The sequence below is a fragment of the Lithobates pipiens genome, unplaced genomic scaffold (genome assembly GCF_037356315.1).
Source record: "Lithobates pipiens isolate NorthernLeopardFrog02 unplaced genomic scaffold, aLitPip1_a1.2 Scaffold_3, whole genome shotgun sequence".
In the NCBI taxonomy this organism is placed as follows: Eukaryota; Metazoa; Chordata; class Amphibia; order Anura; family Ranidae; genus Lithobates; species Lithobates pipiens.
In genome coordinates, this window is record NW_027507790.1 from 10,465,884 (window position 1) to 10,493,368 (window position 27,485).

The 27,485-nt window shown below is 42.3% G+C and overlaps 1 protein-coding gene across 1 annotated transcript in view; it reads left to right on the plus strand.

Annotated features, from left to right (window-relative positions):
* MED13L (mediator complex subunit 13L) overlaps nucleotides 1-27,485 on the plus strand; it is a 227,212-nt gene that overhangs the window by 191,019 nt on the left and 8,708 nt on the right. Inside the window, exons 19-30 of the mRNA XM_077461264.1 lie at nucleotides 547-770; nucleotides 997-1,162; nucleotides 1,278-1,608; nucleotides 3,892-4,111; nucleotides 7,266-7,454; nucleotides 7,758-7,981; nucleotides 10,035-10,177; nucleotides 10,346-10,504; nucleotides 10,665-10,835; nucleotides 13,184-13,332; nucleotides 21,854-22,015; nucleotides 22,096-22,208. Of these exons, the coding sequence (XP_077317390.1) occupies nucleotides 547-770; nucleotides 997-1,162; nucleotides 1,278-1,608; nucleotides 3,892-4,111; nucleotides 7,266-7,454; nucleotides 7,758-7,981; nucleotides 10,035-10,177; nucleotides 10,346-10,504; nucleotides 10,665-10,835; nucleotides 13,184-13,332; nucleotides 21,854-22,015; nucleotides 22,096-22,208 (2,251 nt within the window). The remainder of the gene's footprint in view (nucleotides 1-546; nucleotides 771-996; nucleotides 1,163-1,277; nucleotides 1,609-3,891; nucleotides 4,112-7,265; nucleotides 7,455-7,757; nucleotides 7,982-10,034; nucleotides 10,178-10,345; nucleotides 10,505-10,664; nucleotides 10,836-13,183; nucleotides 13,333-21,853; nucleotides 22,016-22,095; nucleotides 22,209-27,485) is intronic.

A 27,485-nucleotide genomic window follows, 5' to 3' on the forward strand; every position in this document is an offset into this window, starting at 1 on the left:
ACTATGCAAAGTTAGTATAGCGATCTCCCCCTTGAGCTATTGTGTTCTGACAGGGGGGTGGCCCTCCCGCCAGAACACTCCGCTCAGAGCTCTCAGCCATTTGCTGAGAGCGCTGATTGTAAAACGGTTGGCTGCTGGTTTTCCAGCATGAAGATCCGGCAGAAGACGGCTTCTGAGACACTGTCATACACACGGGTGGAATGTCGGACAGTTTTTTGCTTTTTTTTTTTTTTGGAGCCACAAACTGTCTCCTGAAATTCGGCCCGTGTGTACCTGGCTTTAGGCTACTTCAGGGATTTTTTTTTTTTACTTTGGAGCTGCTGATCAGGGTTCATTGTTGTGTTGGTCTATACTTGGTTAGAAAGAAATTTTAAAATGGTTCAACACTTTTTTTATGTCCGTTTTTAAAGTGAGGGATTCACAAAAGCAGTAAGTCAATAATGAACTTCCCTCAACTTTAAAGACCATGCAATATCCACTTTAAATTTGTTGCTCTGTTTTTGTCAGTTTATTTTTCCCCTCATCATCATTGTCTGTGTTTTATAGGATCTGAAGAATCTCCAGAGCCACTGCCAGTACCCAACCTTTTGGTCGGTTATGACAAAGACTTCCTGACCATTGCTCCATTCTCTCTTCCTTTCTGGGAGCGTCTTCTACTAGAACCCTATGGTGGACAACGAGATGTTGGTTACTTAGTGTTGTGTCCTGAAAATCCCGCTCTACTAAATGGAGCAAAAGCTTTCTTAAGTGACTTAAGTGCAGTATATGAGGTAAGAAGTAGCAAAGTTGCCTGTCTTGACATAATATTCTTCACGCTCATGATATAAATATTATAGGAAATAGAATCATACATGTATTTTCGCTGGAGCTAAAAGTGCAGATCTTTTTAGTCAAACACACCTAGTAAGGGTCCTTGTTTGACGTCCTGTAGATCTGCTTAAGTTCTACCTTAATATTATTTCCTAATGCATTAAAATCTATTTTATTTTCTCAAAGATGTGCCGTCTGGGACAGCACAGGCCAATCTGTAAGGTGCTGTGTGATGGTATTATGAAGGTTGGTTGTTCAGGAGCTGAAACATCTACTGAGGATGCACCCACTGAGGAAATAGATAACCATGCTCAGTTGCGGATGTATGCTCAAACTTGTCGGCAGCATTTAGGTGAGCTGTTCTGTTATTACAGTAGCAATAATTAAAATAAGAATTACAAATATGTGTACACAGTATTTAAAAAATACTCAGCTTACCAACTTTCACTTATGTATAATTTTTATAGCTCCTTATCTTTCCTCTCTACAACTGGACAATAGTCTACTATTACCGCCTAAAAACCAGTCTCCTAGTTCACAAGGAACACAGAGCCCAGCTGCACCTCCATGCCCTTCTAATCCACCTGACAATTCTACTACTAATGGTACAGGAACAACACCTCTTGCACAGCAGGCACCTTCCTCTACAGTGCCAGTAGGAAATAGCACAGCAACTTCTGCATTTAACAACTGTCCAAACCAGAATTCCTCCAGTTCTGGGGATCGGTCATCAGGAAGCCAAGCCGGCAGTGAGGGAGAATCCAGTCAGCCTTCCACACAGCTAGAAACCCCTGAAAAGTGAGTATATACACTGCTATCTCTGTCCATAGGTGTTTTTTTATTTATTTATTTTTTAATTATTGCTCAGCCAAAACTTGTGAATTTATCTGATATCACCTGTAAAGGAAAATCCCGATAAGTTAAGATAGAAGAATGATGTTTGCAAAGCAAAATACACAGTATGTGATTTTGATCTCCTTTGCAATGTGCAGCAAAAATTGTCTTGTATTTAGATTTTTGCCTTTCTGCACATGGGCACTCAAACTCATGGTTTTACTACGGCACTTGGCCCATAACCCTACAACACACCAGGAAGTCAGTGTAACGGTTTTTAGCAGAACAGATCTGCTTTTACAGCCACAGTGTTGTGCTATGATCTATGTTCCATAGTGGGCTTTTATTTTTGTGACAAGATTAAGGAGCCACTTGGTTTGCCTGATTACATGCTTTAAATAAAACCCTCACTAACTTCTGTAGGTACAGACAATGTAGGGTATTTCGGGGGGAACATTCACAGAAAAAAAGCTCTGGGGTGTGTGTGTGTGTGTGTGTGTGTGTGTGTGTGTGTGTGTGTGTGTGTGTGTGTGTGTGTGTGTGTGTGTGTGTGTGCCATTTCCCATATCCCCGTATGTTGCTCTTGCTAAGATGCCCATTTAAGAGTTTTTTTTTTTTTTTTTTTAATTGACAGTCCCCGCTGACACCACCAATTGTGGAAAGGAGCTCCACATCCATACCGCCCTAACAGTAAAGAATTGCATGCTGTTTCTAAGCCTAGGACCCCCAGAACCTTTTCCATCCTGGATTCCCCCAGAGGTTATCCCCCTCCCCCTTGTGAGCGATAGTTTGCGCCGCTGCTACTGCCCCCAACCACCAACACAGCAATGACTACTGTATAAAGCAGCCCATAGATGACTTGATTTTATTTCCTTCCTCTACGGGTTGCAGGAAAGAAAATTGCTTGATTCCCCCACCAACACAGTCAGTGTTGATTGCGGGGATACCTCCCGCAGCACTGTTGTGTTCTGCCAGCAGAGGGACGTAGGGAGCCTTCCTTGTCGGCAGGACACAATGATTACTGCTAGCAGCTATAGCTGCCAGCGGCAATCAAATGTAAAAACAGGGTGGTTGTACCCAAGTAGCTACATTGAATCTCAGCCGGTCCTTGCTGAACTGTATGAATTTCGATCCTTGTATGGCTGGTCTAAGTGTGCAAACACAGAGCTGGTCCTCTGGGAGGAAATAGCAGGGCAGAGCTGATCTTATGAGAGAGAGAAATGACTGCAGTACTTCCATTGTCCGTTTCGGGAGAAATTGCTCCAATGTGCCTGCAGCTACCAAGGTTAGTGAGGGCTTGCTTTTTTTTTTATTCTTGTTAATCGTATACAAACTACTTTTTTTGTCCATAGCCTGACTATAGATTTACTTCAAGCTCTTTAGAATCTTTTGGTTGAGCAATTAAAATGTTTAAAGCAATCGTTTTTGTGTTAATATTTTATCCTAATTCATATTAAGCTGATAGCATAAAAGTCTAGGCTGCTCATGTGTGTTTGGCATTCAGCTGGGAAAGGTGAACTCTGTCCTGCTCTTTCCTGCTTTTCTATTCTCACGATTGTTCACTTAGGCCTCATTCACATGTCTTTAATCTGCATGATGCAATAAGTATCCTGTGGCTGGGATCCTAGGCATTCCTATAAGCACTGGCTGCTCTGCCTGTACAACTCAGTGTCTGAAAGGAGCTGGGGCTTTCCATGTCTGTAGGAATGTATTCGCAATTTCAGTAGTTACTTGCAGTTGTGGACATATAATTAGCCTTTCTACTTTCAGGGTCATACATCTTTCCCTTTCTGCAGGTAATCACTGGATGTTTGCATACATGCGGGTACATGCTTACAGCTGCAGACAGCCCTAGCTTCTTTTAGCCTGCCATTGGATTGTGGCCACTGCTAACTGGAAAACCTGGGATCTTGAGTGACTAGTCACTGATTAATGCTCAGGAGTGGACAGGGTGTGTCAGAGTTCTGCTTATCAAGCTGAAGTTGTCATTTCTGAAAGGAACAGTATGGATTTTAGGGGCCCCTGGTACATGACATGGCTATAGACAATTCCAGTTTGCTTTTTGGTCATGAATTAAGTTGGTAAATTCAGTGTAATCCCTGGGGAGCTGTGATGTTTCTTTCCAAAGTTATGTGTGCCCCCCGACCATGTTGGTTTCTTTTACTCATGTATGCCTTAAACCCTGCTATGTGTGTCCTTTAAGAGCAGGTATACATGTATTTTATTTCTTTTTATTTATGTTTTCAGTGCAGCAGAAAGGGAGAAGATTGGCATTCCAACTGTTGCTGAGCCAACTGGAGTCTTAACATCATACCCCACTGTTGTAATATATATGGTGGATCCTTTTACGTATGCAGTAGATGAAGATTCAAACACTGGGAATTTCTGGCTGCTTGGTCTCATACGATGTTTTACAGATATGTTGGAGATCTTACCAGAGCAGCTTCGCACATCCTGTGTCCTGCAGGTATGTATGTTGTCTCGTGTACTTTCATGTCCTTCATTTGCCTAAAGTGGTTCTTAAAGAGGAAGTAAACCCTGATGGGTTTACTTCCTCTTTTTTTCCCTGCAAAGGTAAAGCATAATGGACTACTATGCATCGCATAGTAGCTCATTATGTGTCACTTACCTGACACAGGAGCCAGCGAAGTCGCCGCTGATCCCTGTAGTCCGCCGCATCCATCTTGCTGGTGGCGTCTCGCAGCTCCGACCAATGACAGCGGCGAAGCCGCGATGACGTCACTCCCGCGCATGCGCACGGGATTCGCGTCTCGCAGCTCCGCCGCTGCCATTCGGCGAAGCCGCGATGACGTCACTCCCGCGCATGCGCACGGGAGTCGACAAATTAGGCAAATCCATTCTTGGACTTGCCGCATTTAGTGCGCCTGCGCACCGCTGTCTACGGCGCATGCGCCGTAGACAGCGGTGCCCATTTTCGGGCAAATATCTCCTAAACCATATAGGTTTAGGAGATATTGCTTGGACCTACAGGTAAGCCTTAATCTAGGCTTACCTGTAGGTCAAAGTGGTTTGAAGGGGTTTACTTCCTCTTTAAATGAAAATGTTTTTTTACCTTAATTCATTCCTTGCATTAAGGTAAAAAGCGTTTTAGGATTTGCTGTGCCCACCTCCTCCTCTATACACTTACCTCCTGGATTGATCCAGTGCTGTGCTTGGCTGCGATTTTCTCTCCTCCCACCCTCTTCACATGGGGACTGAGAGGCAGCAGACAGTTGTTAGTCAAATTCAGTGAGGAGGGAGTAGGGGTGGGGCTGAGCCACACTGTGTGTGTTTATATACGCACACAGCTCGACTAGGGATCAAGCCCGCACAAGTGGCTCCAGAACAAACACCTTGCTATGGGGGCACTTGGAAAGGAGGAGGGGCCTAGAGTCCAGTAGGGAACTCCAGAAGATGTTTGGGGCTGTGCTGTGCAAAACCATTGCAAAAAGCAGATAAGTATGACGTTTATTATTTTAATGAAAAAAATACAAAACTTTGCAATCATTTTAAGGGACATATTTCAGCTTTTTCTATTCTCTTCCAAAACCTTTGGATTTGCTTCCCCCTGTAAAGACATTTATTCAAGGTTTTTATCGAATCAAACCATCCTCACAGCACCCTATTTTTTAGGACCTCAATGTGGTTCTCTCTGGCTTGCAGAAACCACCCTTTGAACCGTTCAGGATTATCAGCTCTCTTGTAAGGAGTCATTCCTCATTCTTGACGAGGACAAAGTTGTCTAGAGGCCAAGGTTCCTAAGGTGGTTATCGGCCTTCTACCTCAATGAACACAGTCCTTTTTTTTTATTGTGCCCCTACTCTAGCCACTTGCCGACCACCGCGTTTACGTTGTCAGCATGGCACGGCTGGGCAAATGGGAGGAGTACAGGTATGTCCCTTTTGAATTTTCCGCCGTGTGGTCACGTGCACGCGACCCTGATGGGAGCTCCATGAGTAGGATCGTGGTTCCCGCAGACTCGATGTCAGCTGGGATACTCTCGATCGCCTCACGGAGCTGAAGAACGGGGAGATGCTAATGTAAACACGCATCTCCCCGTTCTGCCTAGTGACAACGTCGCTGATCATAGCTCCCTGTGATCGGGAGCTATGATCAGCGATGTGTCACACACAGCTCCTTCCCTTAACAGTTAGAATCACTCCTCAGGACACACTTAACTCCTTCCTAACCAGCTAGTGGTTAACCCCTTCATTGTCAGTGTCATTTTTACAGTAATCAGTGCACTTTTATAGCACTGATCGCTGTAAAAATGACAGTTGTCCCAAAATGTGTCAAAATTGTCCGACGTGTCTGCCATAATGTCGCAGTCCCGTTAAAAATTGCAGATTGCTGCATTATTAGTAAAAAAAAAAAAATTAATAATAAAAATGTCATAAAACGAACCCCTATTTTGTAGTCGCTATAACTTTTCCATAAACCAATCAATAAACGCTTATTGCGATTTTTTTTATTTTTTTACCAAAAATACGTAGAATATGTCTAGGCCTAAACTGAAGAAAAAATAGTTTTTTTTATAAATTTTTTGGGGATATTTATTATAGAAAAAAAAGTTAAAAAAAGCGTTTTTTTTTGTTTTTTTTTCAAAGTTGTCGCTCTATTTTTGTTTATAGCGCAAAAAATAAAAACCATAGAGGTGATCAAATACCACCAAAAGAAAGCTCTATTTTGTAAGGGGAAAAAAAGACGTCAATTTTGTCTGGGAGCCACGTCGCACGACCACGCAATTGTCCGTTAAAGTGACGCTGTGCCGAATCGCAAAATGTGCGCTGGTCCTTGGCCAGCAAAATGGTCTGGGGCTTAAGTGGCTAGAACACCCAAATGAAATATCTAAATTGCACCTCCAGTACTGTGCGATTTTAGATATTTTAACTTTCGTATCTTGGAGTAAAGTACAGGACCTCTATCCCTGGGTTAATCTGCATTGCTTTTCTAGAAAACTGAGGTCTCACAGAGTGGGATAGGGTTATAGGGGATTGCCCATGGGATGTGTCCTCAAAAGCTTTGCCAGTGTCAAACCATCTGAATATACCAGCCTATAATCCACAGTCTATTAATATCAAACCCATGTCCTGTACTGTACTCCAAGTTTTGGAATTTTATGAGCAAGTCAAATTTCTTATTATTCTGGCCAACAAAAACTGTAGTCCCTCCTGGGACTTCCTTCCCTGATGCATTTCACACAGTATAGCCCATCTTTAGATGAATCACGGAGAGAGGGAGGTTCCAATGTGGGGCTATACTGTGGTTTTTGTTCGGAAAACAATAACACTTAATGCCATGCTGGATTTCTTGAAACTGCCATTGTTATATTTCTGTGGTATTGCTGGGGAGCCTGAACGAGCTTCACTCCGGCATTTGCACCCGAGGTGTTGGCATAACCAGTCAGCAAGGAGCATGGAAATGGAAATTGTCGTCTTTTGTGGTTTGGGTATAAAGTACAACGTTGGACAGAATGCAAGAATCTCATTCTTATATCTTGGGAATTGCCGTTTTAGTAAAATTGTTACATAGACTATATTTTTTTACTAAGTAAACTGTGTGTGTTTTTATGTAGATCTCTATAATGTGTGTGTTAATGCTTTTTGTTTTTGTTTTTTCAGGTGGTCCCATGTCGCTATCTACTGCAGACTGTACATGATGAAACAGTTTCCTACATCCAGCACTTAAAATCTTTAGCATTTTCTGTATACTGCCAGTGCAAACGGCCAGTAGCCACACAAATTCCCATCAAACCACTAACTGGGTTTGGTCCAGCTGCTGCTCTGAATGCAATACTGAAAAACGCTGAGGTATTTTGGACATGAATGGCTAAGTAAATTTAGACTTTTTAAGTACATATTAATAAACGTGGTACAGGAGTGGAAAGAAAAAAAAAGTTAAATGTTTAAAAGCCCGGTGAAGAAGAGTAAAGAGTGGAATTTTTGTAAAGCAGTATAATAAATAAATATATTATAGTTTATTTTAAATCAATTTCTTTTAAATGAATTACATTTTTTTTTTTTTTTTACTTTGATATCCAGTGAGTGAGATCTCATAGTATGTGACATTGAATTAGATTTGTTAAAATAAATAATATATGGTTTTCTTTACAGCAACATTTTCCTGGACAGCTTTACTCGCCTCCTTTTCTGCTTGCCCCTACTAAAGACAAGCAGACAGAACTTGGAGAAACATTTGGTGAAGCTGGGCAGAAGTACAATGTTTTATTTGTGGGATATTGCCTGTCCCATGACCAGCGCTGGCTGCTGGCTTCCTGTACTGATTTACAAGGTGAACTACTAGATACCTGCATTGTAAACATCCACGTGCCCAACAGGTGAGGATAATTTTATTTAGGTGTCTTTTGTATGGAAACAGAACTTCTTGACCAAACTAATATAAATACATACCAGATGAAGAAACTGCAGATTTTTACTTTGGGTTTTTTCTATCTCTTGAATTTACAGTTTAAATAATTATAAAATTGTGTAACTAGAACCCTGTAATGTGCAGTGAGGGGAAAAAAGTATTTGCTTATTTTGTACGTTTGCCCACTGACCGAAAAAAACTAAAAAATTTGTCTATGATTTTAATGGTAGGTTTATTTTAACAGTGAGAGACAACATAATAAAATTATCCAGAAAAACACATTTAAAAAAAGTTATAAATTGATTTGCATCTTAATGAGGGAGATAGATATTTGACCCCTTCACAAAACGTGACTTTGTACTTGGTGGCAAAACCCTTGTTGAGAATCACAGAGGTCAGACATTTCTTGTAGTTGGCCACCAGGTTTGCACACCTCTCAGGAGGGATTGTGTCCCACTCCTCTTTGCAAACCCTCTCAAAATCATTAAGGTTTTGAGGTTGACGTTTTGGAATACCCATCCATGACCCATTTTCAATGTCCTGGCTGAGGGAAGGAATTTCTCACCCAAGATTTGACGGTACATGGCCCTGTCCAACGTCCCTTTGATGCAGTGAAGTTGTCCTGTTCCCTTAGCAGACAAATACCCCCAAAGCATGATGTTTCCACCTCCATGTTTGATGGCGGGGATGGTGTTCTTCGGGTCATAGGTAGCATTCCTCCTCCCAAACGCGGCGAGATGAGTTGAGGCCCAAAGAGCTTGATTTTGGACTCCTCTGACCACAACACTTTCACATTCAACTGTTCATTAGCAAACTTCAGATGGGCCTGTATGTGTGCTTTGTTGAGCAGGGGGACCTTGCAGGCGTTGCAGGATTTCAGTCCTTCACAGCATAGTGTGTTACCAATTGTTTTCTTGGTGACTATGGTCCCAGCTTCCTTGAGATCATTGACAAGATTATCCCATTTAGTTCTGGGCTGATTCCTCACCGTTCTGATCATTGAAATACACATGGTGAGATCTTGCATGGAGCTCCAGACCTAGGGAGATTGACTGTTTTGTGTTGCTTCCATTTGCGAATAATCACATCGTTGTCACCCTCTCACCAAGCTGCTTGGCAATGGTCTTGTAGCCCATTCCAGCCTTGTGTATGTCTACAATCTTGACCCTGACATCCTTGGACAGCTCTTTGGTCTTGGTCATGGTGGAGAGATTGAAATCTGATTGCTTCTGTAGACAGGTGTCTTTTATACAGGTAACAAGCTGAGATTAGGAGCACTCCCTCTGAGAGTGCTCCTAATTTCAGCTCCTTACCTGTATAGAAGACACCCAGGAGCCAGAAATCTTGCTAATTAATAGGGGATAAAATACTAATTTCACTCATTAAAATGCAAATCAATTTATAACTTTTTTGAAATGCGTTTTTCTGAATATTTTTGTTCTTCTGTCCATCACTATTAAAATAAACCTACCATTAAAATTATACACCAATCATTTCTTTGTCAGTGAGTAAACTTACAAAATCAGCAGGGGATCAAATGCTTTTCCCCCACTGTAAGCTGTGATAATTAGAAATTACATTGCCAGTTAAAGATGCAGTTAAAAATGTTTTCCCCCATGTATATTTACTTTAATCCCCAAAGTGCCTGCTACCCCTACTTGCCCTACCCTGTTGAGAGTGAGGATTAGTTGGCCCTCTGAAGTGTTGGGGGTATCAAGATGTTTGCTTTCATCGTCTGAAAGGAATGGGGAAGAGTAATGAAAACTACAGGTTCACACTAATTAGAGCATTTCATGCTGCCAGTCAAGAGGAAATGCAGCACACTGAGTCTACCCTCCTGGTAGAAAAACTGACGCCTCAGTTTAAGAAGTATACAGTATAAGCTCCCTTCAGTGGTGGCTGGTTTAATTGAAATCTGAATTGAAAGAGAAGTGGTTGCAATGTCTGTGCCAATCCAGGAGTATCTGATCCATACATATAGTTTGCCAGCAGTATCACAGTCAACGTTGGTATTTCTGCAGGTTTAGAAGAAGCAGAGTTTCAGCACGGAAAATTGGACTGCAGAAGCTATGGGAGTGGTGTGTGGGTATAATGCAAATGACATCGGTACCCTGGAGAGTGGTGATTGGGCGTCTTGGACGACTGGGCCATGGTGAGCTAAAAGGTATGTAATTTAAGGACATGCAGTTTGATTCAAAGCAAAACATATATATATATATATATATATATATATATATATATATATATATATATATATATATATATATATATATAAAAATAATATTTATATAAAATCTTTTCTTCCCCCCCCTTTTTTTTTTTTTTTTAACAGATTGGAGTATTTTACTAGGAGAATGCTCTCTGCAGAACATTAGCCGTCAGCTAAAAGAAGCATGCAGAATGTGTGGCATTTCTGCTGCAGACTCGCCATCAATTCTCAGTGCCTGCCTTGTAGCAATGGAACCACAGGGGTCCTTTAATGTCATGCCAGGTGATTCTAAAAATTAATCAGCTCTGTTATGTAAATCTACTTTGCTTTATGGATTTTTTTTTTTTTTTTAAGTAAAAATACTACTTTTTATATGATTCTGTGTATGATATAGTTAATAGTATTTTCCTAATGGTTAGCCTGTTAATTCCTTCCTCCACAGATGCAGTTACAATGGGATCTGTGTTTGGTCGAAGTACTGCTTTAAATCTGCAGACTTCTCAACTCAGCACGCCACAAGATGCCTCTTGCACCCATATCTTGGTATTTCCTACTTCAGCCACCATCCAGGTTGCTCCTGCTAATTTCCCGAATGAAGATGGTTTCAGCAATGGTACCTTCTTATTATTAACCATGGAAATAATTATAGCAATCTTTTAATTTTTTTTTCTTTTTTTTTTTTCACATGGTGGCCTATTGGATGCAATATTTATAAAGAAAATGCATTATTACAAACACATTGGGCACGAACACCACAAAATTCCAGGGAAACCTAAAAGTCCGACCTTTAGGCTTGTTTCACATGTGCTTTTAGCTTGTATAAGAGCAGTGTGAACAGCAAGCTTTTACAAAGCATTTTCAGAGCTTTCAGCAAGCTTTGTTGAAGTTTTAAACCATCCTTCAGCTCCAATTTGTAAATATTGAACACAGCTCTCAATGGAAGTGCTGATTGCCACTTTGGCTTCAGCGCTGTTTGAAGCTTGTTAACTGCTTGCTGCCCACCCACCATCAAATGACGGCGGGGCAGTGCAGCTCTTGTCCTGGGCCACCGTCATATGACAGCAGCACGGAACGGCCGCTCCCGCGGGGGCACACAGTGTGGCGATCGTGGCCCCACCGCGTCGCTAAGACACAGTGCGACCCCGATCTGTAAAGATCCATGTCAGCGGCTCTTTAACCATGTGATTGGCTTTGTCGAAAGTCACATGTAAACACAGAGATGCCGGTATTCGGCACTCCTCGCCTCACACTGACAGAGTGTGAAGAGAGCCGATCAGTGGCATCTCCTCACAGGGGACAGCTAGGGAAGTATATAAAGTGTAAAAAATGGAGTGCCCACCAATGCCAGTGATTAGAGGCCACACTGCCCACAAGTGCCACAAATCAGTGCCATTAGCCATCCCAGTCAGTGCTGGTAATTAGTGCCGCCTATCAGTGCTGCCCATCACTGCTGTCCACCAATGCCCATCAGTGCCTATCTGTACCGCTTATCAGTGCCACCTAACAGTGCCCATCAGTGCTGCATATTGGTGCCACCTCATCAGTGCCCACCATTTCAGCCTATCAGTGCCCACCGGTGCCACCTCATCAGCGCACATCAGTGAAGGTGAAAAATTACTTAGTTACAAAATTTACTGACAGAAAAAAAGTAAACCCCCCCAACCCCCCCACATTTTTGGTCTTTTTTTTTGTAAAAAATAAAAAACCCAGCAGTGATTAAATACCACCAAAATAAATCTCTATTTGTGTGAAGAAAATTATGTTTGGGTACAGTGTAGCATGACCGCGCAATTGTCAAAGTGCGACAACGCTGAAAGCTGAAAAATGGCATGGGCAGGAAGGTGGTGTTCGTGCCTGGTAGGCAAGTGGTTAAACAAGTTGCTTGTATGCTTCAACAAGCTTTTAAAGTGGCATCCAGCACTCCTATTAAGATCTGTGTATAACATTTCACACAGGAGCTGAAGGGTGCTTTAAAGGATTAGAGAAAGCTGCTTGAAGCTTGCCTAAGGCCTAATTCACACTGGCATTGAAAGCAGGCTCCTCAAACGCCTATGCAGTTGATAATATGGACAACGCACAGTGCTGTTCACATTATGTCAAGTTTGTAAGAAGTTTAAGCATTTCAGCTCCTTCAATTCAAGCCTAGGACTTTTGGAGGGGTGTTTTTAATGCTCATTAAACTCTTGTCAAATGCACCTATTAATGCGTATTAACACTAAATAAACATGTGTGGTCCAATTGGTGTGTTTTAAAGTGTTTGTAAACCCTTGATTTAAAAAATAAATAAAAATAACAAACATGCCTATACTTACCTGCTCTGTGGTTTTGGACAATGGTTTTGCACAGAGCAGCCCCGATCCTCTTCTGGAGTCCCCTGCCAGCGCTCCAAGCCTCTGGATCAGGCTCGGGTAAGAAATTGGATCGGGGGGGGGGGGGGGGTGCAGCAGCACAGAAGGTTTTTCACCTTAATGCATAGAATTGCATTAAGGTGAAAAACCTTAAGATTCTACAACCAATTTAACTCACTTGTGTTTATATTCAAGCACCTTATTCATTTGGATAAGCTGTTTAATGCACCACTTGGACCAAAATCATTCCCACAGTAAGTTTTGCAATTACACTACAATGCACAGTAGTGTGTAATCATGCATTTAGGATGCTATTTACAAAGAGTGGCACCACAGTGCAGTAGTGTGGATGGGCTCTGAATATACTGACCACCAATTGCTTAATTAACCTACGTACAGTCTGGTAGAGTATTTCTCAATGTCTTTCCTTTCTTAATGTTCATGTAGATGTTTAAGCGGTGATACTGAGTGTAATGCGTGATGTCGTTTTTTTTTTTTTTGGTAATACTCTACATCTGCGACTGCAGTAATCCGTATAGTGACAAGTAAAGTTTATTATTGTACTGCTCAGTTGAACTCAGTAGTGAACTACTTTTTCCTCTCTTCTGTTCAGATGACATGTTTGACCTGGCCTTTCCGGATATGCCTGATATGGAAAATGATCTAGGAATACTGATTCAAGGGAATCTACATTCTCCCCCCAACTCCTCTCCAGGTTCTCCCACAGGAATTGGTGCTGGATCACATTTCCAACACAGCCGGGTGAGTCTGGGATTTAAGAACACTGAATTGGTCCGGTTATTCCTTGCCAAGCTCTCAAGTTTTACTGCTGTTGCTATAATTCCAAGCCTAATGTGTATCCAGCTGCTCTGCACCATTATAAAAGGAAAGGAGTTGGAAATAAAATTTGAAGGTTTTGTTCATGGATTAAGTAGTGTAATGCATTTTATAGATTGCGGGTAGATGCTAGAATTATTTTAATGTAGGCTTATTAACTGGTATGTCAGTAGCCAGTGTCTTTTCAGAAACTGTGCTTTTTTTGGGATCTCAATTTGGTTCTCTCTCTGTCGTGCAGAAGCCACCCCTTGAACCCATTATGGAATTCCCCTTGGCTGATCTCTCCTGTAGAGTGGCTTTCCTGGTGGCTTTTATCTGTCAGATTTGTTTCTGAGTTAGTGTCTCTCTTTGTAAAGTGCATTACCTGATTTTCACAAAGATAAAGTGATCTTGTGTCCCTGCCTTCTACCTTAGGCAGCCCACAGATTAGTCAATTTTTTTGTTCAGCCAGCAGTTTGAATGGCAAAAATAACTTGATTCCCTGATCTACATCAACTGTGTGGATGGGGGAATCCTCCCCACTGAGCTATTGTATTCTGACAGAAGAGAGGCTGTAGCCAGCAGTGCAGATAAAATCCAACAGGGCGGTTGTACAAAAATCAATCAGTAGACTAGCTGAATTTCGATCCAATTATGGCTGGCTTAAGGTGGTATCAACCTTCTGCCTTGATGAGGCCATTAACCACTTGCCTACTGGGCACTTAAACCCCCCGTGTGACCAGACCAATTTTCAGCTTTCAGCGCTCGCACACTTTGAATGACAATTACTCAATTATGTAATACTGTACCCAAATAAATTTTTTGTCCTTTTTTTCATACAAATAGCTTTCTTTTGATGGCATTTGATCACCTCCTGGGTTTTTTATTTTTTGCGCTATAAATGAAAAAAGACCAAAAAAAAAGAATTTTTCTTAGTTTCTGTGATAAAATTTAGAAAATTATTCATTTTTCTTCATACATTTTGGCCACAATTTATACTGCTACATATCTTTGGTAAAAATAACCCAAATTAGTGGATATTATTTGGTCTTTGTGAAAGTTAGAGAGTCTACAAGCTGCGGTGCAAATCATAAACAATTGATCAACCCTAACAAGCCAGGATAGTACAAATACCCCCCAAATGACCAGTTTTTTGAAAGTAGACATTCCAAGGTATTTAGTAATATGCATGGTGAGGTTTTTGATGATGTCATTTTTTCCACAATTCTTTGCAAAATTTTTTCCCTATAAAATGTTCATTGTAATAGGTTATTTCTCTCACAAATGACGCCACACTGATGTGGCACTGATGATAGATGGCACTAATGATGGCACTGATGACACGTGACACTGATGACAGATAGCAATAATACGTGGCACTGATGACAGATGGCACTAATACGTGGCACTGTCAATAGATGGCACTAATACGTGGCACTGATGACACTTATAACAGATGGCACGTGACACTGACAGGTGGCACTGATGACATGTGACACTGAAGACAGATGGCGCTATTACGTGGCATTGATGACAAAAGGCGCTAATACGTGGCACTAATGACAGATGGCACTGATGACACGTGTCCCTGATGTGGCACTGGGGACTGATGGCATTGACAGGTACTGTGGGCACTGTGACGCTGCAGCTTGAAGCTCTCCCTCCTCACACGCGGTCTCTGTGTGAGGGGAGAGAGCCGGCAATGAGAGATGATCTCATATGTTTACATATGAGATCATCTCTCATTGGACACTCAGAACAAGTGCTAAATGGCCGCTGTGATTGCCCATTTAGCACAATCTGTGATTGGGTGTGTCCAAGGGAAGTAAATGGGAAGATGTCCAGGGGCACCCTCCCAGCAATTGGGCGCTGCACTGTAGCAGTCCTACGGCTATAGCGCGGGCGCCTAGTGGTTAAACTTCTTTCTTTGTGCCCTGCTCCAAAACAAAATTGCTTTCCATTGTCTTGATGTGGGCAGAGCTGTCAGGGTCTGACAGCTACTGCCTTTATCTGAAAAACATTCTCTTTGTATTGCTGACAGGTTGCTGCTTTTCTGAGTGAATAAGACAAGTAATTGCCAGAGCTTATGCTCTCAAAGATTAGTACTTATATGTGCAATCTCTCAACCAAAGAAATTGCCAGTGAGACTTTTGAAAAGCTGCACCAAACATCAATAATTCTATATAAAAATTGTAATTAATTATCGTGCATCATGAGATACAGAGCCATAGTAGTTACTATGTAGGTGATGGACACCGGCATGCCCTAAGACAAAAAGTCCACTCCCTATATAACCTCTCCCACTACTGGGAGTACCCCAGTTTTTTTGCCAGTGTCTAAGATGTTGGTCACAAATAAAGGTGTGCTGTGCTGAGCTCCACTGGAGCAATCTTGCTGGGACTACTAGCCATGCAGACCGTATCCATTCAAAGTGTCCTTTTGGTACCCGGGCCTTGTATCTGAAGAAACAAGGTCTTGCATGTAACGCTTCTCTTTTTGGAGAGCTGGACCCCGTGATCCAGTATTTTTTGGTAGTAAGGCCATAAAGAAGGTTTTAGAAGGCACCATTTGTGCTGTTTCATGCTGTTGGAGGGACACAAGAGCAAAGGTGGTATTAAGAGGTTTTTGGTAACACAGGCATTCCTTTTTGACACATTTACAGCATCAGGATGAGCATTAATAGAATCGATAGAGCTGGACTATTGCTCAAGCAGTGGATGCATGCCTTCTGGTAGTACCTCTGCTTTGTGAATCGATCTATGAGAGGAAGGGGGGTTAAAAAACACCTAAAGAAAAGGGCTTTATTAAGACTACTACAGTCACACGGCAGCATAGAACCATCTCAAAAAAAGATGGCATCCCCCCCTGAGAGTGATATGGCTGGTCAGAGTGAGCCATCAGGAGGGGCAAGTGTTTCAGCTGCTCTTAACACTGCAGCCCCTATGTATATTACCCAAGAGATTTTTTTTCTTCAACCATTTTAAGCTTGGAGCAAAAAATTAATGCTTTTATTTGCATTCCAGACCGGAGCTAAGCGTAGCAAATCCCTGTCCATTGCTCAAGACCCTCATACTGAGGAACAAGGAGCAAGAGATGATGAATTTCTTTCAAAGGACCAGGAAGAGGCTGAAGTCTCCTCTTACGAAGAACCTGATACGGGGATATCGGGTTCACAGGAAAGGTTGTTGGTACAATCTCTCACTGGGTTGGTCAGTTCCACATTTTTACTGCCAGAAGCGCAGTCAGTCAATGAGCCCACTTCTGGTTTGGGTTCACTAAAGCCTCCCCAATTTGATCATTCTTTTCCTATCCATTCATGGCTAAGGAAGCTTATTTATTCTGAATGGGAGCACTCAGATAAACAATTTTTCCCTCCCAAAAAGTTTTCAATACTTTATGCTATGGAGGAAGACTTTTATAAGAAATGGGGAATTCCAACAATTGACGCTGCTATATCCTCTGTAAATAAAAACCTGACCTGTCCAGTTGACAATGCTCATATGCTAAAGGATCCAACAGATAAGAAGTTGGCGTTCCTTTTTAAAAACGATATTTCGCTCACAGGTTCAGTCATCAACCTGCACTGTCAGTGATCAGAGTATCTCAGTCCTTAAATGACCAGTTTACTGATGCACTTTGTTATTCCTGATCAGCAGGCCCAGGTTCTGGCCGGTATATCAGAAGCATTGTGTTTCACAGTAGACACTATGAAAGATTCTATTCTCAAGGCATCATGCTAGGGCTGGTATATGTGCGTAGAATCCTATGGTTGAAAAATTGGTCAGTCGAATCGCCATGCAAAAAGCTCTTGGCCAGTTTCCCTTTTCATGATGAATGGTTGTTCGGAGACAATCTGGATAAGTAGATCCAAAGAATTTCTAATGGGGAAAAGTTCCCTTTTACCGGTTAAGAAGTTGTTTAAACATTTTACTTTTAAACATACTTCTTCTCCAGTGCCAGGGGCAGCAGCCTCCAGGCAGTTACTACTGCCTCCACCGTCAGATTCAAGAGGTAAACCACAGGGTCAGTCCCAGGGCCAAAAGAGGACCTAGGGGAGGAAACCCACAAAACAAAATACTAAAGCCTCCTTATGTAGGGACGCCCCCTCTCACTCGAGTAGGGGGAAGGCTTCTACAGTGTTCAATGGTCTGGCAGGAACAATGTTAAGACAGATGGGTGGCTTCCTCAATTTCTCTAGGTTACAAACCAGAGTTCCCATCTCGTTTTCTCAAATCAAGTGTTCCCAGACATCCAATGAAAAAATTCTCTCTTTCTAGCTCTGGATCATCTCTTATCTCAAGGAGTGATATCGGAGGTCCGCTTGGAAGAGCTAGGTTTGGGCTTTTATTCAAACCTGTTTCACGGTTCCAAAACCAAATGGGGATGTCAGACCCATTTTAGATCTCAAACATCTAAACCAGTTTTTAAATATCCATTCCTTTCACATGGAGTCAATCTGATCAGTAGTCTCCATCCTACAAGGGGGAGAACTTCTGGCGTCAATCGACATCAAGGATGCTTATCTCCATGTGCTGATTTTCCCCACTCGTCGGAAATTTCTACGCTTTGAGGTAGAAAATCTTAATTTTCTGTTTGTAGCTCTACCCATCGGTCTGGCTACCGCACCTCAAGTGTTTACAAAAGTCCTGGCTTCTTTAGCCAGGTTAAGGGCCAAAGGTATAACAATATTGGCCTGGTAGATGATCTACTCTTGATAGATCAATCGGTAGCCCGCTTAAACCAAACTTTGGTCACTGCAGTCAGCTACCTGGAAGACCTAGGTTGAATTCTCAACCTAGAGAAATCCTCCTTAAAACCATTAAGGAGATTGCAGTACTTGGGGCTGATCATAGATACAGCTCAGAAGAGGGTTTTTCTGCCCCAGGAAAGGATCAAATAGACTTTGCATGATATTTTTGGGAAAGATAGTGGCTTCTTTTGAGGCCGGTCCTTATGCACAGTGTCATTCAAGACTGCTACAAAACAGTATCCTGTTTACTTTGAACAAGAAGGTCCAAGTTCTGGACTTCCCAATGTGCGTCAGAGCCTCAGTTGGTGGTTGTTATCCAAGAATCTTCAAAAAGGGAAATCCTTTCTACCAGTCACCCTGAAGGAGGTAACAACAAATGCAAGCCTTCTGGGCTTGGGAGCAGTCCTGGAAGAAGCTTCTGTCCTTTTCTAGAGATCTGGGCAGTACGCCTGGCCCTGGAGGACTGGACACTCAGACTACGGAATTATCCTGTCAGGATTTAATTTGACAATGCCACAGCAGTGGCCTATATGAATCACCAAGGGGGCATGAGAAGTTGTGCGACCCAGAGAGAGGTGAAGCATATTCTTTCTTGGGCAGAAAGCAACATTCCTTGCCTATCTGCAATTTTTATTCCAGGGATAGAGAATTGGCAGGCGGACTACTTAAGTCGCCAACAATGGTTCCCGGGAGAATGGTCCCTTCATCCCGACATCTTTCTGTCAATATGTCAAAAATGGGTAGTTCCGGACATGGATCTGTTTGCGTCCAGGTTCAACAATAAGATCAACAACTTTGTGTCAAGGACAAGGGATCCTGGCATGCAGAACAGATGCCTTGGTCTTTCCGTGGGATCAATTCTCACTGATCTATGCGTTCCCTCCTGTTCTGCTGCTTCCGCAACTTCTTTGCAGGATCAAGCAGGAAGGGAAGGAGGTGCTTGTTGTGGCCCAGGAGATCTTGGTTTGCCGAGATCATAAAAATGGCAGTAGGGGACCCTTGGGCCCTTCCACTGTGGCCGGACCTTCTCTCACAAGGTCAGGTATTCCATCCTACCTTACAAACGCTAAATATAATGTTTGGCAATTGAGACCCACGTTCTAAAAAACCATGGGCTGTCAACTTCAGTAGTTTCTACTGTGGTTAATGCTAGGAAGCCAGCCTCCAGAATCATATACTATAGAGTGTGAATCCAGGGGTTGGCACCCCAGAAAATATGTCATATGGTAGGATCCTTGAATTCTTACAGATGAGATTAGAGATAAAGCTGGCCTTAAGTACTATCAAGGACTAGGTGTCGGCCTCAGTATTTTTTCCAACGTCCACTTCACACTCTGGTTCGTAACTTTATTCAGGGAGTAACATGGATTAATACACCAGTTAGATCACCCTTGAACCCTTGGGGCTTAAATTTAGTCCTATTGGCTTTACAAAAACAGACTTGAGCCAATTCGAGATATTCCCTTGATCCTCTTGATGAGGAAAATAGTTTTCTTGGTTGCCATATCATCTGCAAGAAGAGTATCAGAGTTAGCTGCTCTTTCATGTAAAGTGCAATATTTGATTATTCATAAGGATAAGGTTGTATTGCAACCTCATCCTAATTTCCTACCGAAGGTGGTATCGGGTTTTCATTTAAACCAGGATATTGTTCTGCCTTAATTTTTTCCAGAACCTTGTTCTGTGGAAGAAAAGTCACCACATTCTCTTGATGTGGTGAGGGCGGTCAAGTTCTATTTCAAAGCGACTGCTCAGATTCGTAAAACAGATGTTTTGTTTGTGTTGCCAGAAGGTCCTAAGAGAGGGCAGGCAGCATCAAAGTCTATTATTTCTATATGGATTCATCAAGTGATTGTTCAAGCTTATGGTTTAAAGAGAAAATTCCTCCTTTTCATATTTTGTTGGTGCTTCTTGGGCAGTGCATCACCAAGCCTCTATGGCTCAGATCTGCAAGGCCGCAACTTGGTCTTCAGTCCATACATTTACCAGATTCTATCGAGTAGATGTGTAAGGTCATGAAGATATCACCTTTGGGCGCAGTGTACTGCGGGCTACAGTATAAGTCCTCTAGTCTCTTGGTGCCCTACTTTTGTTGTCTCCCTCCCTTCAGTTGCCATTGCTATGGGACATCCCACATAGTAACTACTATGTCTCTGTTTCCCGTGATGTACTTCAAAGAAAAGGATTTTACAGGTAAGCCGTTATAAAAATCCTATTTTCTTATCGTACATCACAGGAAATGGAGACATAGTAGTTACTATGTGGGATGTCCCATGTCTCTGTTTCCCATGATGTATGATAAGAAAGTAGGATTTTTATAACGGCTTACCTGTAAAATCCTTTTCTTTGAAGTACATCATGGGACACAAAGGTCCCTCCCTTCTTTGGTATACAAGTGTATTGCTTGGCTACAAAACTGAGGTACTCCCAGTAGTGGGAGGGGTTATATAGGGAGTGCACTTTTTGTCTTAGGGCAAGCCAGTGTCCATCTGAAGGTGGCCTATAACCCAGATAGTAACTACTATGGCTATATGTCCGGGATGTACTTCAAAGAAAAGGATTTTACAGGTAAGCTGTTATAAAAATCGTATTTTTTATTCACATACACAAGTTAAAACCATGCATACAATTCCATGAAGCATAACAGGACATAGTAAAGATTACATAATACCACATATACATATCAAAGTAACCAGTTAGTATCTTGACACGTTTCGTGTAACAAAATTCACATCTTCAGGGACAATGATGCTTCATAGGGTATCCAACAAAATAACAACTGTAAAAAAGATTCAAAATCTCGGTCACTTCTAATCTTCCATCCTATGGTTGATACTTTGGCTCTCTCCTCCATTTGTGGCCCTTGTGTTGTAGCTTTCTGGCCACTTTAGAGCTTCCAGAGTCCCATGCTGTCTCACCAATATGCTCCATTACTTTTTACCACAAAAGAACTTGAGATTTTAACTTTTTTTTTTCAATGCCCCTTTATTTCTTGCTGGGTGCTGAAATCAGGAAATGAATGCCACCATCAGATATAACGAAGTCTTTAAACATCAAAGAGTCATTTATCACATGCCAACAATTGAGGACCAAGCAGAATAAATTTTTCAAAGGAAAGTTATCCCAGGTGGTCCCAAAAATTTGATTTTTGATGACTGACCCTTTGGTGTCTGAATAAAAGAATGTGGTGAGTTGTATAGAGGTGTGATGGCAAGAGAGTTGTGGTCTAATTTATCCACCTGTCCATGGTAAGTTGGTGAGGAGAAATTAAAACTAGTGTTAGCCTTTATGCCTAAGTAGAAATGTGTTGGGGTGGTAAAAATGTGGCCGAACCGCATGTTTTTACCGTTCCTAGCCACTTGCATTTTAAGCTGCAAAGGCATGGGGGGGGGGGGTGTACATTTGCTGTGGTTGCAATGTTTTGTGGCATTGCAAAAACTATCACCACTGTTTGTTAATGCGCGCAGTTGCAGCGTACTGGTACAGGGTTTAGGGGTAAAACAGATGGTAAAAAGATGGTATAATGTCTTTGACAAGCAATCTAACCACAGATAACTCTTCAGAGGGTATCGTGGATATAAGCAAGGCCTAAGTCCAACCGAAGATTCTGCATTAGGTGTACACTGGAAGTTAAAAAGGTGCAGATTGGCTAGTTCTTGGTTAAGGTTTTACAGGTAGTGTGTGCTCACTTGTAGTGTACTTTGTTTTTCCTTTCAGAGCCAAGGTGAAAGGCTTCTCTCCAGAGAGACACCAGAGGAATTGAAGCAACAACCGTTGGCATTGGGTTATTATGTGTCAACAGCCAAAGCTGAAAACCTGCCCGAATGGTTCTGGTCATCATGTCCACAGGCTCAAAATCAGTGCCCTTTATTTTTAAAGGTAAAAGTCTATCTACTGCCTTTCCAATGAACTGAACATCAGTCTAGGCCGTTGCTAATAGCTGTCTCGGATTCTTACAGGCCTCTCTACATCATCACATCTCTGTGTCGCAGAGTGATGACCTCATTCCTGCACGCACTTCACAGCGTGTGCCTCATCCTTTGGATTCCAAAACAACATCAGATGTTTTAAGGTAACATTTTATTTGATTTTATAGATTTTCACATTTGCTTTTTCTTTATGACCCCAGAAAGTTTCTTAATCATACATCATAGGGCACTTGTTTACATGACTATTTGTTCTATGCTGCCATCTTCAGGTGAACGGACACTGGCCAAGGAATTCCCTGCCCAGACATAATCCCTCCCAGCTCAGATAAGGCTTAGTGTTTTAGCTATTGCATAGCTCCCAACTGTCCCTGATTGGAATAAAGTCCCTCTGTCCCTCATTTTGGTCTAATCTATATAGTTCTATATAAAATGCACTTTTTATTTTTCAAAAGGTGGTTCCAAGTGCTAAACCTTTCATCAAATTTCTAAATAGCTGCATTTGTAAATGTCAAAAGCCAATATAAAGCAATAGTAGTAGTAGAAAAAGCACTTTTGGGTTTACCTAAAGAGGTATGCATTGCCTTAGGTGATGGATGTGCTTACAGGTGTTTTTCTAGAGATTTTTTTCTGTGGGCTCAGTCCCTAATTTCTTGCCTATTCTTAACATCCCTTCTGGGTTATAGTAGGGCTCTATCCAGATCGATTGCTACAGGCAGCAGGGCAAGAGGTACTGTAGCAAAAGCAGGGAAGGCCTGCATTTCTGGAGATCGGTGATGGACCCTGTGGGGAGCCATCTCCTGGGTGCTATGCCTTAGGTGACCTTGCATCCAAGGTACTCTACAGGTCCAGGGCAGTAGAGTGCCCCTGTACATGGTAGAATAGAGGGCAGTTTTCCACTGCGGCATTCCCTTTCCATTGGCGCTCGTTACAATATTTTCTTGCAGGCAGGGTGATATACCACAGTAGTATGGCACGTGCCATTTTGTCATTTCCCTGGGCACCATAACATGTATGTTTGCGGTGGCAGCCTGCAAAAGCAACTCCGCAGTTTCAGCTAATCTGCCACAGTGCAGCAGCTTTACAAGCACATAAGTGACAAGAGCACAGGAAGTATCTGGGACACTAAAGGTCAAATTCGCTCTGAATCCCTACCCCTATCTGTTATTTCTACCATCTCATCGGAGCAATTCTCTGGTTCCTTTTCTTCAAAGGAGTCATTTTCTGCAGCTATTTTTGAGATCCATTTCTGGGACACAAGCGTGGGCATTTTCCTCCTTTTCCATCCCTTTTGTGGGAGAAATGGGTATCTGAGAAACATCTTCAAAATGAGGAAGAATTGGACGCTGTTGAGGATTGAAATCCCCTGTAGACAAGTCCTCTATGGAGCAATCTCTGGGTCCAGGGCTGTCTCAGACAAAGGAGACCAGGGTAGGCATCTTGGCAGATGTGGTGCACACTAATCTTAAGTTACCACTGCTGTAATCCACGTCCCCTTTTGATGGCTGCCAAAACATCCCAAGTCTTTTCCAGTGCACACCCACTTGCAGGAATTTGTGTATGCCGATTGAACTCGTGCTGAAAAGGTGTTTTCACCTACAGAGTTTTGATCAACAGTACCCCAAGGAAGAAGAATTCTATTAAAAGAAAAGGGGTTCTCTGGCTGTTGACCCATCCATTTACTACCTTAGTAAGACCCTTACAGTTCCGCCACAGATAAAAAGTTAGAGCCTTCTTTAAGGCATTCTTCTCAGTGGCAGCAGGTGATTCTGCTGCTTGTGGTAGATGTAGTGGGTATTTACGAGCCTTCAAAATGTGGGCAAATCGTATGCTTTGTTCCTGAGAATCAGTAGACGGGGTCCTGCCATTTGGCAGTTTCTGGAAAGTTTTCTGAGAGAAAAAAAAACGAATAGCTGGAGCTGGCAACTCTGTATTCCAAAGGGCACACTGAGCCTGGGTACCTGTGTGTGGTTCTTGCATTTCAATCGGGTTGTCCTCTCAGTAAGCGCTACTTCTACCAAAGTTTTCTGAGAGCCCTGAGTTTCTAGGTGGATGCAATTGAAGACTACATAAGGCAGCTTCCTCGAATGGGCACCATGTCTTTCCACACAAGAAGGATTGTAATGTTGGTCAGTGGAACCTCTTTGCCAGAAACAAATAAACAGGCTGTCTTTTAAGGGCAAATGCTTGTTTGCACCATTCTTGAATGCCTTCCTCCAGAAGGTGACCATAAAGAAAAGCATACTTTACCCTTAGAGCGTTTGTAACCCTAAAAAAAATAAAAAATTGATACCCTGTTCCTTTAAAGCATGCTAAACAGCACCATGCTTGTGCTGTGTAATCTGGCCCTTTGTATCACTTGAAATACCTGCCTGGTTCTGCCTCCCCCTCTGTAAACTGACCGCGGTTTATCATAGCTGCTGAACCTTGACACTGTGGTCCATTTACCTGCCTCCATCATCGTGCTGTCTCTGTGCCCTTCCTGCCTGTCAGTTCCGATGCCTGTGCTCCAATGCCTCCTCTTCTCCCCTCCCCTCCAACTTCTCTTCTCTGTGGTTTGACAATATTATTAAAAAGTAATTTGCACCCCTCTTTTATCAGGATCTAAAGTAGTAGATGTCTGTTTTTTTAAATTCTAATCCTAAATTCCTTATCTCATAGTGGTCACGTGACATTCCTCTGCTAGCCGACTAATGTCAGAAGGTTATCTCAGCCCCTCCCTCTGCATTCCTTACATCGAGGAAACGTAGCAGAGGAATGTTCTGTGTCTGCATATAGGTGCTGTGAGAGAAGGTATTTAGGATTAGAATTTAAAAAGACACACAGTACTATACATCTTGCTAAAACAGAGGGGATGCAAGTTATTATTCTGACTTCACAACTGCTTTAAAGAAGAAGGCAAAGATGACAGTTCAAAAGCCGGTAAAAAGACAAATATATGCACAAAGAACTGAACACAATTTATCCCATAGGTAATGAGGCATGTAAGTGAAAAAAGGGGTGGGCAAGGAATGCAACGATATATATGTAAATGTCCAACAAGGTATGGAAGAAAAGTCCACAGAACATGGGGAAGATGGCAGCTGCCATTGATGTAGTCCCCTGTGCCAAGTTCCATTGCAGAGCTCTTTAAGGCCTCATGTACACTGCTACTGGTAAACGGACGCTTAGGAGCACTTGGGCATTTTTTTCAACTGCTCCTGAACTATCCTCTGTTATCTTATCAGTACATGTACACAGGGTCGTTTACAGTAGTTTCTAGGCAGTTGAGTTTAGAGGAGTTTAGAACACTTCTAAATGCGCCCTTTATTTTATTTTTTTTTTATTTTTTTTAACGCTTCTAAACACAATCGCGGCTACACGCGGCATGTAAACAAGGAAAAACTTTTTTAAACGTGTTTTACTATCTGTCATGTTCAGTAGAGGTTGTAAAAACGTCCCGTGTACATAAAGCCTAACTCAATACTCTGTCAGTACGAGACAAAGGTAAGGAGTTATTGGACCTGCTAATGTATCTGACTCCCATGCCCAGGTCTGCTATGGAATTATGGATAACCATGCAGATGCTGGATTTAGAAAATGCTTCCTTTTAATTTTTTTTAGGTCTTCACGACTGATGCCAACCTTTGGGGCTGGGGAGATGTTCTGAAGAACCTCTTAGTTTAAGGAACGTGGTCATCAGGGGAACAGAAGTTGTGAACATCCTGGAAACTTCTGACCCTCTCCACTGTGCACATTCTGGGTGTGCAAAATTGGCACATGTGCATCCGCAAGCATTAGTGGTAGATGCCCTTGGGATCAATTTTTCCCTGTTCAATTTCTTTCCTCCACAGCTTCTTTCTCACTTATTGTGCAGGTTAACCGTGAAGGGCATTCTGGTGATTCTTTTTGTACCTACATATCCAAGAAGAATATGGTATCCAAACATCATAAATCTCTTGCCAGACAAGTAGTGGGGCTCTTCCACATGGGTCAGATTAGCTGTCTTAAGGTCCGATATTCCACCCTGTGCTTTGACGCTATGGTTGTTGAAGCCCAAGCCCTGAGAGATAGGGGTGTTTTGGACACTAATCCCTACACTCCTCAAAGCAACATGGTTGACCTCCATGAAGGTACCATTGTACACGGAAGGGGTTTCTGTTTCTTTGTTTTTTATTTAATTTTTTATTTATTTTTTGCCTGGTTTGAGACTTGCAAGTTTTATCTCTAACAGCATGTTGTTCAGTGCATTTTGGATATTCTATAGTCTGGGGTTGAGATGCCTCTGGTTTTAAAGCCAAAATCAAGCTTTCTAGTCACTTTAAATGGTGTAGGACAACTATTTCCTTTACTAAATCCTTCATCCACTGTGACTATTGTATCTTACTGTAATAATATCAGCTGCATGCAGTGCTGTGTTCTGCATCTGTACAGGAGACTTCCTGTCTGATGTCCACCTCAGGTGTTTGAGAGTGCTTGTACAGGGAGGTGGGCTACATGGATACACTTCAGGTATACGGACACAGGGGGACCTTTTAACACCCTCTGCATCCACACAGGTCACAGTAAGTTCCCTCACTTCTATGGTGGTGGACTAAAGAGAAGGGGTCAGGGGCCAGTAAAAAAGGGATTCCCAGTTACCTTAGCCACCAGTGGTGCTGAATGGGCTCTACTGATGCCACCTGGCTTGTCAGACATGGACAGTGTCTCAGTTGGGTCTCTCCTTTGACTCTTCCTTCCTGCATCCCACACTCCTTATGACTTGGTAAGGATGATTTTTTTCAGCACCCTTGGCTACTTTTCCAGGCAATGGGGTCTTGCTCTCCACCAAACCCTGTTTCTGACACAGCTCTGGCAGTGATTTTTGACATAGGAGAGGATAATGGAGCAGACGAAGAAGTAGGAACAGATGCTTCATTCTTACTCTAAGTGCCAGAAAATGTACTACTTGAAAATGTTATCACTGCATCTGGAAGGTTTATTTCACCTGGTGTGAACAGCGGAAGATTAATCCTTACTGGTACTCCGTGTGATGGATTCTGGCTTTTTTTTAGTCATGACTGGGTAACTGCTTGGCCTAGAGTATGATCAAGGGCCAAAATTCAGGCCTGGGGTGTTTTCTTTCAATGACCCTTGGCATCACACTTTGATGATTTCCTTCATGCAGTGTATAGCCCATATTCCCCCTATATGTTCTTCAGTAGCTCTGTGGAACTTGGATACTTCTAAAGCTGCAGGCTCCTCTCTCTGAATACATTAAGTATGTCTCTTTGTCTGACCTTACTCTCAAGGTTGTTTTTCCCACCACCTCCACCAGGAACTTGGCTGCCTTATCTTGTAAGGAGCCTTTCCTGGTAGTTTGCAATGATGAGGTTTTCCTTTGACCTAGGGTATCCTTTTTGTCTAAGCTGGTATCGTCCTTTTACTTAAAGCGGAGGTCCACC